The sequence below is a fragment of the Dermacentor albipictus genome, chromosome 1, assembly GCF_038994185.2.
Source record: "Dermacentor albipictus isolate Rhodes 1998 colony chromosome 1, USDA_Dalb.pri_finalv2, whole genome shotgun sequence".
Classification (NCBI taxonomy): Eukaryota; Metazoa; Arthropoda; class Arachnida; order Ixodida; family Ixodidae; genus Dermacentor; species Dermacentor albipictus.
Genome location: NC_091821.1, coordinates 105,805,512 through 105,820,447, shown reverse-complemented (window position 1 = coordinate 105,820,447; position 14,936 = coordinate 105,805,512). Strand labels below are relative to the sequence as shown.

Below are 14,936 nucleotides of genomic sequence, written 5' to 3'. Positions count from 1 at the left end.
CTTTCTTTTTTCCGGCAGCGTTCACACCCCACAGAACACGTCTCCAGGAAAGTCGGCGCGTATGACCGACGAACCATCAAGGACAAGCAGAGGCCTATGCAGCGCTACAGAGCAAGTGTTACCCCCAAAGTGATGAGCAGCTTATGCTTACACCAACTTGCTGTTATACTCTTTCCCATGCCAAAAAATGCATGCTTATGTCATAAGAGAAGCCAAACGAAAGTTTCATGATGCATTTTACCTTTTTAGTGCCGCTTAAAACTTAAGCATGAAGTTTACATTTTACCAACAAGAATATGATGTCACGTTCTTACGAACAGTTACGTTCTGCTTGCTCTTATGATAGTGTTGCTGCTCATACAACGATGTCGATGAAACAACCTTGTTATCAATCAGTTCTTTTGTAATTTGGCTTGATCACTTTAAAGGCAAACGATAAGAATAAGTATGGTGGCGGTTTGGTGAAGGTGCATATTTCTATGCTTATGCATGCAAAAAAAAAGTGATTTCACGGTTTGTTCTCAGTTCGTAAGCGCATGCAAGATAAATAGAAAATTGAAGATCGCATGACGCAGATGTACTTACTCGACATCGGGGTGCAGGAAAATCATGATGGCAGGGAAGTTATAATAAACTATTATGACCGCCATTATTATGAAGGATACGACGAGAAACATGAGGTTGATAAGACTTCCAAGGATTGGGTGCCTGCCACAAATAAAGAATAGAGATTGCTGTTAAACAGACGCAAACTTTTTCCTCGCGTTTATTGTTGACTTATTGCTTTATTTTTGTTATATACATTTTTGGTCGTTCAATCATTACGGTAGGATGTCACAATAGTGATGCATTATTTAGAGAGAGACAGGAACGCAATAACTGAAATAAAAAATTTCTAAAATTTCTGAAGCATTATGTATCTGAAAACACGACCTAAGTTGAAATACAGAATACAAAATACGAATTTACTATAGCTCCGCTTTCACACAGTGATATTAAAATTTAATTAGATGGATGTATACGATAGGTAACATTAAAAAAAATCTATGTTTTATGAAACTCCAAAAAAGATTTCGCGATGTTGACGACTGCAGAGAATTTCCTTACTTGTACATCGGTAAAACGACTGCAAGCGCAAGAATGTAAAACTGCATGTCGCATTGAAGATACCACGTTGTCTCCAGACACTGCATATAAGAGAAGCACAACACGAAACGACTCGTCAGGGCCGCGGTTAATGGCGACTAAATTGACATTCGCCAATGTCTGTTAGTAAATACGAGAGCCCTCGTTAATTAACTTGCGCAGCTAAGACTAACTGGATCGTCTCTGGTTAGAAGCAATAAAATATCCCTGACTACTGAACTTTCACCACACAGAGATCCACCTAGACCGCGTGTAACAGGCCAGAGCGGAAACGAAATTTTTAGTTTCAAAACTTACTTTCAGCCATGGTAGAGAACATAGAATGAAACAGCAACTTGATTTCACTTTTTTTCTACACGATAAAGCTATTGAAGCTATAGGCGCACAGTCTACACGGCAGGCACATCTGCAGATACCGATATACTTTATATATATATATATATATATATATATATATATATATATATATATATATATATATATATATATATATATATATATATATATATATATATATATATATGTATATATATATATATATATATATATATATATATATATATATATATATATATATATATATATATATATATATATATATATATATATATATATATATAATGTGCCAAAAGTTCAATATAAGGCACTCACAATGGAGTCGTAGGTGGTGACGAAGTTCGCAAAGAAAAGCAGAGTCTGCCACCAATTTTGCTCGCACTTATTCGCCTGCACGTCCACAATCTCGTGCCACACGGGTCCCCGGCCAAACACGGGCAGCAGAATGATGATGGCCAGAGTGAAGCCCAGTGGCGGAACAATCCTAGTGGGAAGAGTGACAGTGAAGCCTTGAAGCGCGTGAAGCACGCAACGATGTTTCACAGAACGCAATCGTGAGATAACCCGCGGCGTCTACAAATATAGTAAGACGCGCCGCTCCTGCCGTCATAACTCAGTCCGTGTCACCACACATTTATCAAATGAGACCGCAACGATGTTGCTTTCTGTTCTTATAATAATTAGAGCGCAAAAAAGTTAACATGGCCTACACGTTTTAATTACTGTCACTGGAACTCCCGTGGGAGCGACAAATGCACTTTTCTGAGCGATACGTCAGCCTGTTTGGGAGAGATGCTATTTGAACCGAAGCTCAACTGGCGCTGCATGGTTTCATTTTAGGGAGTGCGCCCATACAGCAAAAAAAAAAAAAAGCAACCTCTCACGGTGACGTCCCAACACAAGGAAGCCCGTACAAGGACTTCATGATGGGATGTTTCTGCGGCGTTGCTTATGTCAATATTAATTACAAACATAATCGCTAAATAAAAGAGCTAAATACCAAAGTTTATTCGACCCCTTGTTCGCCAAAGTTTGTTCCAAAGCACATAAATCACCAATGCAAGCAGCATTCTCGTAGCTAGCGTAGCGTTTTCATTCAAATTACTCGTATTTAAAAAGATTTCAAGCCACGGTCGTTCTAAGAGGCAGCGATCAAGGTGCTTTTTCAAGCTTCGATAGCCCAATTTTTCTTTTAAAATGAGGATCAGGCGCCGTATGCCGAAAGCTTTTAGCTTGTAAGTGCTCTTTGCGATACATTGGCTGGCCGCCATTACTAATGATATGTCCAGCTGCTCCTTCAAACAGCTGCAACGTAGCCACGTTTTCGTGAATATGGGCCCGGGGAGCTGTATCCATAAAACTCCTCTTACGTAAGTGCTGCCCGCAATTGGTCGCCGCTGCGGTGGTCCTGTCGTCATCACGCCGATTGCTGTCATGATAGGTGGCCACTCGTTAGCTGACCAAAGAAGAAAAGCTGTTACGCACGAGGAGTTTTGCCAGTACAGACACAAAATGGATAAGGCCGTCGGAAGTAAACGGACGGGGCATTCGCAAAAAATTACCTTCCCTATATACGACGTCTGCGATTGGCTCCCGCCACCGCGGTCATCTTGTTACCGTGCTTGTCGCTAAATATATGACTATGGGAGCCCGAACGCTGGCCATTGAAGACACGCTCTTACGATAAGTGACATTTTGTCAATATAGGTCTACGAGCACACGGAAACGTGTGAAGCTTTTTGTTTGTGTTTTCCTATTTCCTAATAAACCCAACACGACGATTGGCTGGCATGAGCTCCTACGAAAAAAATGTTTAGCGGAAAACGTTTATATGAATACAGGCCTATGTATCCTATGTGTACAGCGGGCTATATAGGGTAGAGCAAGCGACGTGACGTTAAATTGTGAAGCGCAGCGAAGAGCAAAGATGTCACTAAATGCGTTCTCTCAGAGCTCATCGGCAGAGATTAACGTGACTTGTCGGTGGCCTGATTGTGCTTCAATGATAGTCTTCTAATATTACAAATAATTTAGGTCATATTTAAACGTAGGTCTCCTGGAGAAAAAAATAAATAAAAGAAATGTTATTTAAGTGAAAAAAAGATGCACAAGTGTATTAAATTAAACCTGCAAAGCCACGATCTGATTATTAGGCACGCCATAGTGGGGGACTCTGGAATTTTGGACCACCTGGAATTCTTTAACGTGCACCTAAATCTAAATACACGGGCGTTTTCGCAACCATCGAAATGCGGAGGCCGTGGCCGGAATTCGATCCCGCGATCTCGGGATTAGCAGCGCAACACCATAGCTACTAAGCAACCACGGCGGGTGTACAAGTTCATGGTACGGGCGGCTTAATTTTACTTTCAATTTGCAACTAGCTGCCTCGATCAATTATGAAATTAAGCGATTTTATTGAAATGACGTCCACGACCGTTCACACTATTACTTTAAAGGAAGACATGCCGTGGTTGCTCAGTGTCTATGGTGTTAGGCTGCTAAGCACGAGGTCGCGGGATCGAATCCCGGCCACGGCGGCCGCATTTCGATGGGGGTGAAATGCGGAAACACCCGTGTACTTAGATTTAGGTGCACGTTAAAGAACCCCGGGTGGTCAAAATTTCCGGAGCCCTCCACTACGGCGTGCCTCATAATCAGAAATTGGTTTAGGCACGTAAAACCCCCTAATTTTTTTTTTACTTTATAGGAAGCGGCTTTCCTTTTCCTTTTTTTTCCAGAAAACCTGTTTTTAACTACTCCTTAAAACTGGTGTTGAAGCGCCTGTCGTAAACGGTTATAGGATTCCGATGGAGGGCTGTACTTTTAACAGTGATTCCATCTAAGATCTGTACCATTTGTTATTTATCGGTCTATGCTCATTGGTAGAAAAACTTACGTACGATGTATCGACATGAAGTTGATAAAGAAACAAAAGGATGTTCTTACCTAAATATACGATGGAAAAAGTAGATGAATATGTTGAGACGTCCTTTGTTTTCCGCCATATGCCGCAGAGTTGAATAGGCAAGGGTTACTCCACTAGAAAGTGAGACACGAGTAATTAGCCAACGAATACATCGTCAGAAATTAGAAAAAGTTAGTTTTTTTTACTCGTGGATAACAATACATACCCGAGCATAAAGAATGTGTCAACAGCCAACCAACCATTCATCATGATTTGGAATTGCCATGTAAATGGATCTTGATGAATGTTCTCCAATGACACTGAAAACGACATTGATTGATAAAGTTCAATTTATTCCTGAAAGCACTTAGTGATGAGGATGAATATTTATCCTCATTAAAGGTAAGGGGGCAACGAAATAGAGGGTGGTGGGAGGAACTACTTGAAGTAGCCTCCTCTATCCTCTCAGCCCACTCCAGGATGGCCTCCTAAAAGGTTTCACTGGTCTAAGTGGATTATATTGATTACTGCTACCTTCCCCATTTCTACACAGTTGAGACAGAAAAAGAAAAGACTGCGACAGGATGGGTATTGAGCAATTACAAAATATCACTAGTCATTTATAATCACCTCGGCAGGGAAAAGGTTGTGGCTTGGAGTTGCTTTCACGAATGCCTACTCAGCACTAATTGGAATGGCTGATAGTCCTGCATGTGACGTTTGCGGATGCGAGGAGAACATTGACCACTTATTGTGTCATTGTCCTCAATTTCAAGCACAAAGGCAATCTTTGTCCAACACACTGAGAAAAATTAGATGATCGTCCTCTGAGTGAACAGACAGTACTAGAGCACCGTCCCCACCGATCATCGGCTCAGAAGGCAGTGAAGGCACTTTTGTGCTTTCTCAGAACGTCTGGTTTGCGCGAGCGGCTTTAGTTCAAGCACTGTCCATACACGTCTCTATACCTTCTCTCCCCCTTCTCTCTCTCTCTCCCTTCCCTTACCCCCTTTTCCCCGCGTAGGGTAGCCAACCAGACTCTTGACTGGTTAACATCCCTGCCTTCTCATATTTCTCCCTCGCTCTTTCTCGGCAGGGAAAACGTGAAAACGTGGCAGGGGCGAGCATATATTGTGTCACTTTTGTTAAGCAGGTTCGTAGGACCAGTCGTAACTTAGAGAACACAACATTTTGATGCGCAGAAGTTTGTAATGAATAGAAATCTAAACAGTGTAGGACGAGAGGTACAAAGTTAGGGAAGGGTACGAAAGTTAACTAGAACCACGCCCTGTTGGATCGCGGGTAATTTATTACGTTCTTCTTGCACTAGTTTAATCATGAGCAAGGCATGAAGAAGTGGTAGTCAACGTGGTGAGCGTTCAAGAATGCTGCGGATTCTGTCACGTACACTCACACCTGTACGACGTTACCATGGCTCGAAGGAATCGGGGGTGGAATTCACACAGCTTTACATTTGTAAGTGCTGTTTGCCATTGCCCCGTCTCCTTCGCTGATGATATGACGGACAAATAAAGTTTATTCCTATCCTATCCAACATCAGGATTGACTAGAATTAGCTCTTGCGAACAACTCTATCGTAACATATTTTTGTGAATACGGGCCAATGATCGGTATAATGCAGCGATTCCTTCTGCTCGGTTCTATTCCTTTCTTATCGCCTACCGATTTTGGTCACAACGTGCTCGTGGCTTCGATAGGACCACGAACGAAGCGCAAATAAGGAAAGGAATTGAAGTGGAATCGTTACATTATCCCAGCCCAAGCTTCTAATTTCTTATTTCACGGTTCGCGTAATCGAGTAAACGTTTGTAGTGAAATGCATGTCATGCAGTATTCCGAGGTTGAATGAGCTACGGCGTAGTGTCAGAACTTCCCCAGTAGGTAAATGGCGAGAAATTGACAGTACCGACGCGTTCAGGGTTCATGAATATGTAGGAGTGGCACAGCACGACCCAGCACATGCTCAGGAACTTAATGCCATGGATGGTGCTAAGCATTCCTTGGGTGGACTTGGTGTTAAAGAGCTTCTGAGCGTTGTCGTAGAAAGAGAAGCACTTCATGACGTCAAAGAACACATCTGCAGAGAAAGGCAAAGAAAATGCGTGTGAATTCAAATGCAACGCATTAAAAGCCGTGGAAATCACATTCAAATGGTACCCCCCCCCCCCCCCGTACGGTTCACGCAGGCACACTGCAATGACAAAGAAAAATGTCCTGAGACATACTCTTGTTTTAGGGTACGCGGAGTAATAAGGTTAATCTTGCGGCAGTCCTTGAATCATACAGAAGTCATTGATGCATGTTTCGCGAGTTATCAAGAGCTGATAGTCTAAATATCTTTGCAGAGCATTAATTAAAGGAAGCGTGGATAAAATTAGAGCAACAGGCGACAAAAATGAACCTCATATTCGAAATAAACACAACATTACATATATGTACAAGTTTTCAGGGCCATACATCAAAGAATATTTTTTTTTATTTTTGATTCAAGACGCATGGCTCCCCTCGCACTGTATGCTCTCGCACTGTATGCAGGTCAAGACATTTCATAGGCAAAGAGTGTCACTACTAAATCCGTCTCAGTCTCGTGCCAGCGCGTTATTTTTATTCATGTAGTGCCTGTAGGATCCCTTGCCAGCCGGAGACAGCCCCTCAGAAGTTGTGGCAAGCTTTAAAATGCACTATACATTCCGCAAGAGTGTGCCTTATCTTACGGGCTAATCATGCTGCAAAAGTTCAGTTGCACTGTTTATTCTGGCACATGGTTCGCCTGGGGAGAGACCAAAGGGGCAACAGAAGAGTCGAGATTACGTAATGTAACAACATGGCAGAAACAGACACCATCCGTAATGGCATTGCCAGAAAGTCGCATGAAACGTTCTTTTGTGCAAACACATCTTTGAACATACTACTGACTATCGGGTGCTAATCCTAGCTTCCACAGCGCACCGCGATTTCACTGAAGCAAAGCATATGGGAAACATTTCTACCTATATACACATATTGTAAGTCTCTTAGACGTCCTCAGTAAAATGTTTTGATAATTTATCTACAAGAATATGCGTATTTATTACAAGCGGATTCGAACATAATTATGGTAATCCTAAGCTTTAAGCTTGTACATTGTATACAAGAATGTTTTGCGCAAGCAATGCTGAACAGTCCGTACATCGCGATGACAAAGCTTGACAACTTCGACGGACAGATCTTGTCACTCCATATGCCGCTGGCTTGAGTACCGCAGTAATTTGTACGTGTGTATGGGGCGCGTAATGAACAATGTATGGGACAGTGTATGCAGTAAGACTATGAGTTTCGATGCTGACGAAATGCATCTAGTCTACTCACTCGGTCTTAGGTTCTTTGGATCTTGAGAACATATCCGACGGCACGTGGTTAAAATAGTGCCCAGGACACACAGAATTACCACGATGCCAATGACGATGCTGTGTCAGAGAGCAGAACATAGCGACAAAGTTAGGTTTCAGATTTATTGTGCGCATTCAAGCAATGCCGCCGCAGTCACGTTTTCAATCACGCAATCACTGAAGCAGAACAACTTCATGCACAACGCCAATGTGATATGACTAGAGAACTTGACATCCTATCTTTGGCAAGCTACACTATAAACATGTAACATTACGTCTTTGTAAAACATATCCGATTCTCTGATATGACCAAATGCTGTAGGGCTTACACCACCCGTTGGAAGACTCCGCTCCACGCTTCTCAGGTGTGCACATGATGCAGCAAGAAGGCAATCACATATGAGCGAGCAGACTGAGAGAGGTAGGGACGAACAGCAGCAGAAGAAAAGAAGTGCCCGGGAAGCTTAACGTATTTGGAGAACGCTTCCTTGAGAAAGCCCGTGATTTAGCTGCAGTGATGTTAGTTGTAAAGCTCGGTCACTCGTTTTCTAACGGTTCTGACGACGCTGCATCAGATGAAATAACTTAAAGGGACACTACCAAAATACATTAAGTTAGTCTTACATTATAGACTTGGAATTTCATAAAGGTCAGTATTCCATTCAGCGGAAGCATCATAAGCCATAAGTGGCGCGCAACCAGAAATCAACTAGAGACGCTACCTTGACCTTCCCGCATCAGCTATCCATGATTCCAAACATTTTGTCAGCGTTTACTCACGGCTAGCTAATTGTTTACCAATACAAAAAAAATGTTACTGCGTGTTTGTTACTAAGATCGATATCGTAACTGTTCCAGAATTTCCCTGCGCGGATAAGACTTAAGTACGTTTAAATAGCGCGAAATTCGTGGAGTCAGACTGACATCCGTACCACCGCGTTCATGCGCAAAATTAAAAAAGGACAGTTGTCCGTTCATTTTCTTCGCTCGTAATAAACGTTTTCTTTGAAAAAAGAAGTGCGAGTAAAGGTTTCTAGACAAGTTTAAACTGCTGTATTAATCGTCTGTCTAAGCTTGGGCACGGCAGGGAGAGTATATCGTCGAACATACCATCAGTAACACGTAGCGGGGCACTTGCTGAGCGCTGAGAGCCAGGAAAAGAGTGTGAAGGAAACCGATCGTCGACGTAAAGAGCGTGAACCCAAGGAACAAGTGGCCACTAGCACAAAAGAAAGAAAGAAAGAAAGAAAGAAAGAAAGAAAGAAAGAAAGAAAGAAAGAAAGAAAGAAAGAAAGAAAGAAAGAAAGAAAGAAAGAAAGAAAGAAAGAAAATACCAGACGCCAGTACTAGAGAAGCCAGAAAAAAATTGTGAGCGTACGTCACGAAAAACGTGTAGCAAAAAAGAAACATTTTGATGCCAGCCGTAAGACGCATAGAAAAGGATAATGAACTGGGAAGCATAAGCGAGAAGTAATGGGCGGTAAACTAAAGCACTGTGTTTCCCATTTGACCTACTGCACGCAAGAAAACGTTTTTTTCATTTTCCGATTCGAAATTACCTGCACGCGAAAGTGTAGTAATCACTGCGTAGTGTAGTAAGCAGAGCTCTCCTATTGTCGTAGAATTTAGGTAAGCCCAACAACCCTACATCGCCAGAGAATTAACCCCAAATGTTGTGGTACGAATGAGCAAAAAATAAAGAAGCTGACTCACATTATAGCCAACTGGTTCTTCTTGATGGTGATTGGTCCGTCAACGTCGCAGTTGATTGCAGTAGCATTCCAATCCATGGGCTTTAGAACTGCATGCAATGAAACGCTGTTTAATTAAAACAATTTGCACAATCATAACTTCATCGCGTTCATGCAACGTGGTGCAACCTGGTTGACCTCCCTGCTTTTCGTTTTCTTCCGTTCTCACTCTTTCGCTCTCTCTCTCCCTCTCTCTCTCTCTCAGTCTTACTGTGATGAGCAAGCGCATAGAACCTCATCTAATACTTTAGCGCACTTGTTAAGGATAAACAAAATTGATGTAGCCTGGAAAATTTAGCCCTGTTTTAGAGAAAGAAAAACCATGGGACAAAAAAAAATGTTTCCTAATGTTCCTCAGGACACTCCAATAAAGTTCTTGTCAATTGTCCCAGAAAAGCATGAAACAGCACAGGCGATAGCCTGTGCCACAAAGTTTCTTGCAATTACTAGAAGAAACTCTGGCGACGCTATCGTTCAGCCACCATGAGAATGATGGGTAGTTCATGGATTTGTCTAAAATTAGTGCTTGGCGCTTCGGACGTTCTTGTGGCTTCGTTTATTACGCTTTATCTGGGCCTAAATTTAAAAGCAAATTGAAAGAATCTGCAAGGACGCATAATCGCTGCTAATTGCAGTGGTTCCGCTAGTCCATGCACTCGTGGCATAATGGTTTCAATATCGGGCTTCTGTGCTAGAGGTCCTCTGTGTTAATTCTGGTGTCGGACAATTTTAATAATGTTTATTTAATAATTTATAACGCAGTACTTTCTTAAAGATGGTCACTTTGCAAAGCCTCGAAGACATTTAAAATCAGAAGGACGAAGTTTAGGCAAATCCATGTACTGCCCATCATTCCCATGCTGGCTGAATCGCCCCGCTTGTAGATCCCGTAGACACTAGCAACACAGTTACCTCTAGTACTTGCATGAAATTCTATGGCATGCGCAACGTTACGCGCGGGTCACTTGACGTAAGCGATTGCAGCAACACGTGAAAAGTCTGCGTGTCACTACTGGCTTTGTGTGTAGCTGACCCGTCCGTATTGAGGGCACTTTTGTTCGGGACCTGCTTTTGACAAAAGTAGGATGGCTCGACTTGAGCCCCCGGATTCGGGTTGGGCACAAGGTTTCGTCTCAGCTCCAGCCCGTACAGAGGGTTAATGGCCACTGATTTACGCTACCGAAGCCTGCTTCCAACATGCTGTCTTGAACAGCCATCGCGTCCACTCAAATTCCTCTACAATTTTCGTAAAAGATAAGGAATAAAAATAAAAATTTTGCGATGCCCTTTGGCCTATACTACTGATAATACAAAATGTTAAAAATATACTTTATAATATTTTTTTAGAAATGCGCGGGTGAAACTGCGCCGCAAAGAATCACATCACCAAGAAAAGGGGATTGCGTCATGGAGTTTGGGGCGCATCGAAGGTTTTACTGTCTCAGCTATAACTGCAAAGAGTGTGTTCTGTGTCCGTGTGTGCCCCTCTTAAAAGCGTGTTCTGAAGAAAGTATTTTCGTCACGCAATTTTTACTCCTAATGCGCAGCGTCGAAAACAAGTTAATGGGGTACATGATCAGTGAATTGTCTGTTATAAATTTTATGGGCCATACATGACCGCGCATCACCTGTCTTGTAGCGAACGAGCGAGGTTATCGAGGTGTAGATGTTAAGAAAAAAAAAGTTCACGCAACCTGAACCAACCTTTAAGTAAAAATTAAATTCTGGGGCTACATGCCGAAACCATGAACTTGATTAGGAGGCACGCCGTAATGAGGGACTGCGGATTAATGTTCACCACCTGGTATTCTTTGAGGTGCACCCAACAACGTAGAGTACACGGACGGTGTTGCATTCCACTCTATCGAAATGCCGCCGGGATTCGATCCCGCGCCCACCAGCTTAGTAGCGCAGCGCTGTTGCCACTACGCCACCACGGCGGGTCGAAGCTTCAGAAAGGAATTGCTACTTAATAAATAGCTACGACCTATAGCGTGCTGTTCGTGGTTGCTTTGATAACTTACGGTATGTCATAGTGTGATTAGATAACTAATTAGTCAATGCCAATTCTGCAAATTCATAACCATTCATCTGAGGACACAACTTTTGTGTGAGAAGTTGTAGGGCGAATTAAACAGCTTCATAACGTTGCTTCAATGAAAGCAAAAGTACACCTAACAAAATAATGCGAGGTACTCCAGCGCCGGCCAATATATCGGCGTAGATTCTAGTGGTATGCTGGGGCTGTCGAGACACACTTTGCGCAGGTGCGTCATTCCGTTTACTTGCATCTACGCATTTTCCCACTACCGTAAAGGCAGAGAGGATAACCAGATTACAGTTCGCAGTTTGCTACCCTGTACTGGGGTTGGAAAAGCGGGAGTTGCAAAGAGTGTAAAAGAGAGAGAGAGAGAGAGAGAGAGAGAAGGAGTACGACCATCAAAATTTCCGTCACTGCAGTAGGCAAGAAGTATAGTTACCGACGTTGATGAGGGACTCAATGTCCTCTCCAGAACAAGCAGAAGGAATGCATATTCCCAGCTTTGGAGACAAGTGGTAGAAGTAGGGCGCCCCTCTGGCCATGTCCTCAAGGAGCTGTGTAAAAAGCATGAGTTTGATCGCAGCAATATTTTATGTCTCGACGCATGTCCAGCCCTAAGCCAACTCGTAGGATATTTTGTAACATAAATCATCGTAATAATTTATTGATTCCTCGAATTTTTTTTTATATGATATAAGGAGATGTTGGCGCGCAATTTAAGGCGCCGGCTACTCCTTATCTCTTGGGTGGTTCCGTCATACATCATTCAGGGTTCACGGTTACATATCAAATAATCATTTCACACAAGCACCAGGACTTATAAAGCAACGTTTCCACAGGAAGACTATGGCAAATGTCTCCACACCTATGTAGTCGAAAGTCTCAAAAGTAGAAACGATACTGTCGCCTAATAACACATTTTATAGTCAGCGGGTCAGCGGGTACATACAATATACATGGCAAATGTCTCCACACTTATGTAGTCGAAAGTCTCAAAAGTACAAACGATACTGTTGCCTAATAACACTTGCCTAATAATAAATATATTAGCACATACAGTCACAACAAAGCAGTCAACATAACATAATTCCCAAACAGATGGATATATAGAGTCACATTGAAATGAACAGAACAATGAAAGCACTAATAGCGTCCAGCGATGCCGCTGTCTAATTCCCTGCCCTCTGACAAACCGAGATTCGTGTAGCATGCGTGCGGCTGCCCATTACTTCAGCCACTCGAAGCACTTCCTTGCTTTTCCTTCTCAAGTTTCAGATGGTTTTGTTTTTATTGTTCGTCTATTAGATGAGTGCAGGTATTATAGAACCGTCGTTTCCGCTCTCTTATTTAAAAGTACACACTCTATCCACATCAATTGCAAACGCGGCAGAGGGTTGTAAAGAAAGTTAAGAGACGCCTGAAAAGTTACCCACCAATGGTATGTCAATCTCAAAAAGCTGAAGGTACTGGACACCACACCTACTGTGAGGCAGACAAGTTCGCGAAGACCCTTATGCAGTATGGCGCTGAATATTCTCCCTGACTATTCACCTTAACATTATGTGTTGTGATAAATGTTTCGAATAATAATGAAAAAGAAAAGTAACGGTGTGAAGATATGCCACCCATTAGGCTGGAAGGCTCCTTACCCCTCCTTCTTCCAGGGTGGTGTTGAAGATGTTCTGGTGGTAGTTGAGGCGCTCCGGCTTCGGCGGCATCGGCGCGGCGAACTTGAGCGTGCAGTACTTGCCACGGAAGTTCTCCTCGCCCGTGTGTTCGTCCACCAGGCGAATCTTGAGGCACTCGTCGTAGTTGCCGAAGTCGGACAGCGTGCCCTCCAGGGTGCCGGCCGCCGGACGACCCGTTGAGTCGAGCACTGCGTGAAGCGCGGCACGCTGTTACACGAAAGCGTTACGTTTGGGGCGAGTTGGTGGTACGTGGTTCTTATTGGACTTTCGCGCGCACAAAGACAGGACGTCGAACGAAGAAGGGACACACAACATGCGCAAACTTCAACTGGCATTTATTGTGACAGCGACATATATATACGCTTCTACAATCAGGAAATTCCAGATTTTTTTTTTCCTGAGTGTGGAAGCGTATATATATATGTCTCTGTCACAATAAAAGCCAGTTGAAGTTTACGCATGTTGTGTGTCCCTTCTTCGTTCGACGTCCTGTCTTTGTGCGCGCGAAAGTCCAATAAGAACCATGCTGTTACACGTTCATCGAAACAGACACCAGAAACTCCTATGTGGGGGGAGGAAAGGGCCGTGATGACAAATTTGTCGTCACTAACGTAGTTTCCACTAAGAAAACTCTTGCTATACTTCAGCTTTGACTTGTTGGCGAGGTTCAGTTTTCTTTCGTTAGAGTAGGGATGGGGTCAACCTCAAATTCATAGATAACAGCAACGAAGACAAACATGCCTGTATTATTCCGACAGTCTTGTTACAGATGCATTAATAATACAGGCATGTTTGTCTTCGTTGCTGTTATCTATGAATTTGAGGTTATTATTAATTATTATTTATTTTTATTTAATTTAATTTAATTTTTATTTATTATTTATTTTAATTATTTTATTATTAATTAATTAATTATTATTATTCCGACAGTCTTGTTACAGATGCATTGGATAAGGTTGAGGAAGACGACGACGAAGTTACTGTGCTCGGTTGCTGGTTTTCCTCTGGTGCTGCAGTTTTCTCTGTTGACATTATTTTCGTGCGTCAGTAACAGGCAACGACGTTTGTGCTGAACCCTGAAGTCTTCTACTCTGCTGGGAGATCCTCCCCGCGGAGCTTGCCATGGAAGATATGGTCTTGGACGCGTCTGGCGGTCAGCATAGACCGCCTGCGGCTCGGAAGCGGCTCAGTTCGGCAGTAGGATCCGACGCTACTGATTCCGAGCTTTCTGACTCAAGATCGGAAGATTCGGATGGTTTCATACCTGTCAAACACCGCCGCCCACGACGGACGTCTCCGGCGTCGTCCTCAAGTGAAGGGACTATCATATACAGCACCATCAAGACTACGACCGTAGCTTTCATTCCCATCGACGCGATGGTAAGCCTGAATGCTATCTCTCGACAGAAACTTAATGATTTCTTCTTCAAACTTGCCCCTGGACTAATCCAAGAGGTTCGCGTGAACCCATGGAAAAATGTCATTGCCGTTGACACGACTGATGATAAGATGGTGCAAACACTACTTGGTTTGTATGAAATCTGTGGGGTCCACACGCGTCCCTACATACCACAGGGTACAAATATAGTGGCTGGTGTCGTATCTGATGTGGACTTGGATCTAAAGGACGACGTTTTTAAGAATATGATCGTTTGCACGCCACCATGCAAAATAATT

The 14,936-nt window shown here is 43.0% G+C and overlaps 2 protein-coding genes across 6 annotated transcripts in view; one reads left to right on the top strand and one right to left on the bottom strand.

Moving 5' to 3' along the window:
* The window catches only part of LOC139055520 (nose resistant to fluoxetine protein 6-like), a 94,282-nt gene that overhangs the window by 10,998 nt on the left and 68,348 nt on the right, over nt 1-14,936 (bottom strand). The window contains exons 2-11 of the mRNA XM_070533024.1: nt 13,221-13,447; nt 12,011-12,125; nt 9,493-9,580; nt 7,760-7,857; nt 6,318-6,488; nt 4,617-4,710; nt 4,432-4,524; nt 1,798-1,966; nt 1,108-1,187; nt 586-708 (exon numbers count right to left, since the gene is read on the bottom strand). Of these exons, the coding sequence (XP_070389125.1) occupies nt 586-708; nt 1,108-1,187; nt 1,798-1,966; nt 4,432-4,524; nt 4,617-4,710; nt 6,318-6,488; nt 7,760-7,857; nt 9,493-9,580; nt 12,011-12,125; nt 13,221-13,447 (1,258 nt within the window). The remainder of the gene's footprint in view (nt 1-585; nt 709-1,107; nt 1,188-1,797; nt 1,967-4,431; nt 4,525-4,616; nt 4,711-6,317; nt 6,489-7,759; nt 7,858-9,492; nt 9,581-12,010; nt 12,126-13,220; nt 13,448-14,936) is intronic.
* The window catches only part of LOC139055522 (uncharacterized), a 69,773-nt gene that overhangs the window by 19,236 nt on the left and 35,601 nt on the right, over nt 1-14,936 (top strand). For 2 of the 5 annotated variants that reach the window (XR_011511838.1, XM_070533030.1), the window contains one exon: nt 19-256. The exons of the other annotated variants lie outside the window; for them this stretch is intronic. Coding sequence is in view for 1 of the 2 variants with exons in the window: in XM_070533030.1 (XP_070389131.1) it covers nt 19-133 (115 nt within the window). In the remaining variant the exon portion in view is untranslated. Of the gene's footprint in view, nt 1-18; nt 257-14,936 lie in introns of those variants that run through there. 5 annotated transcript variants of the gene reach the window in all.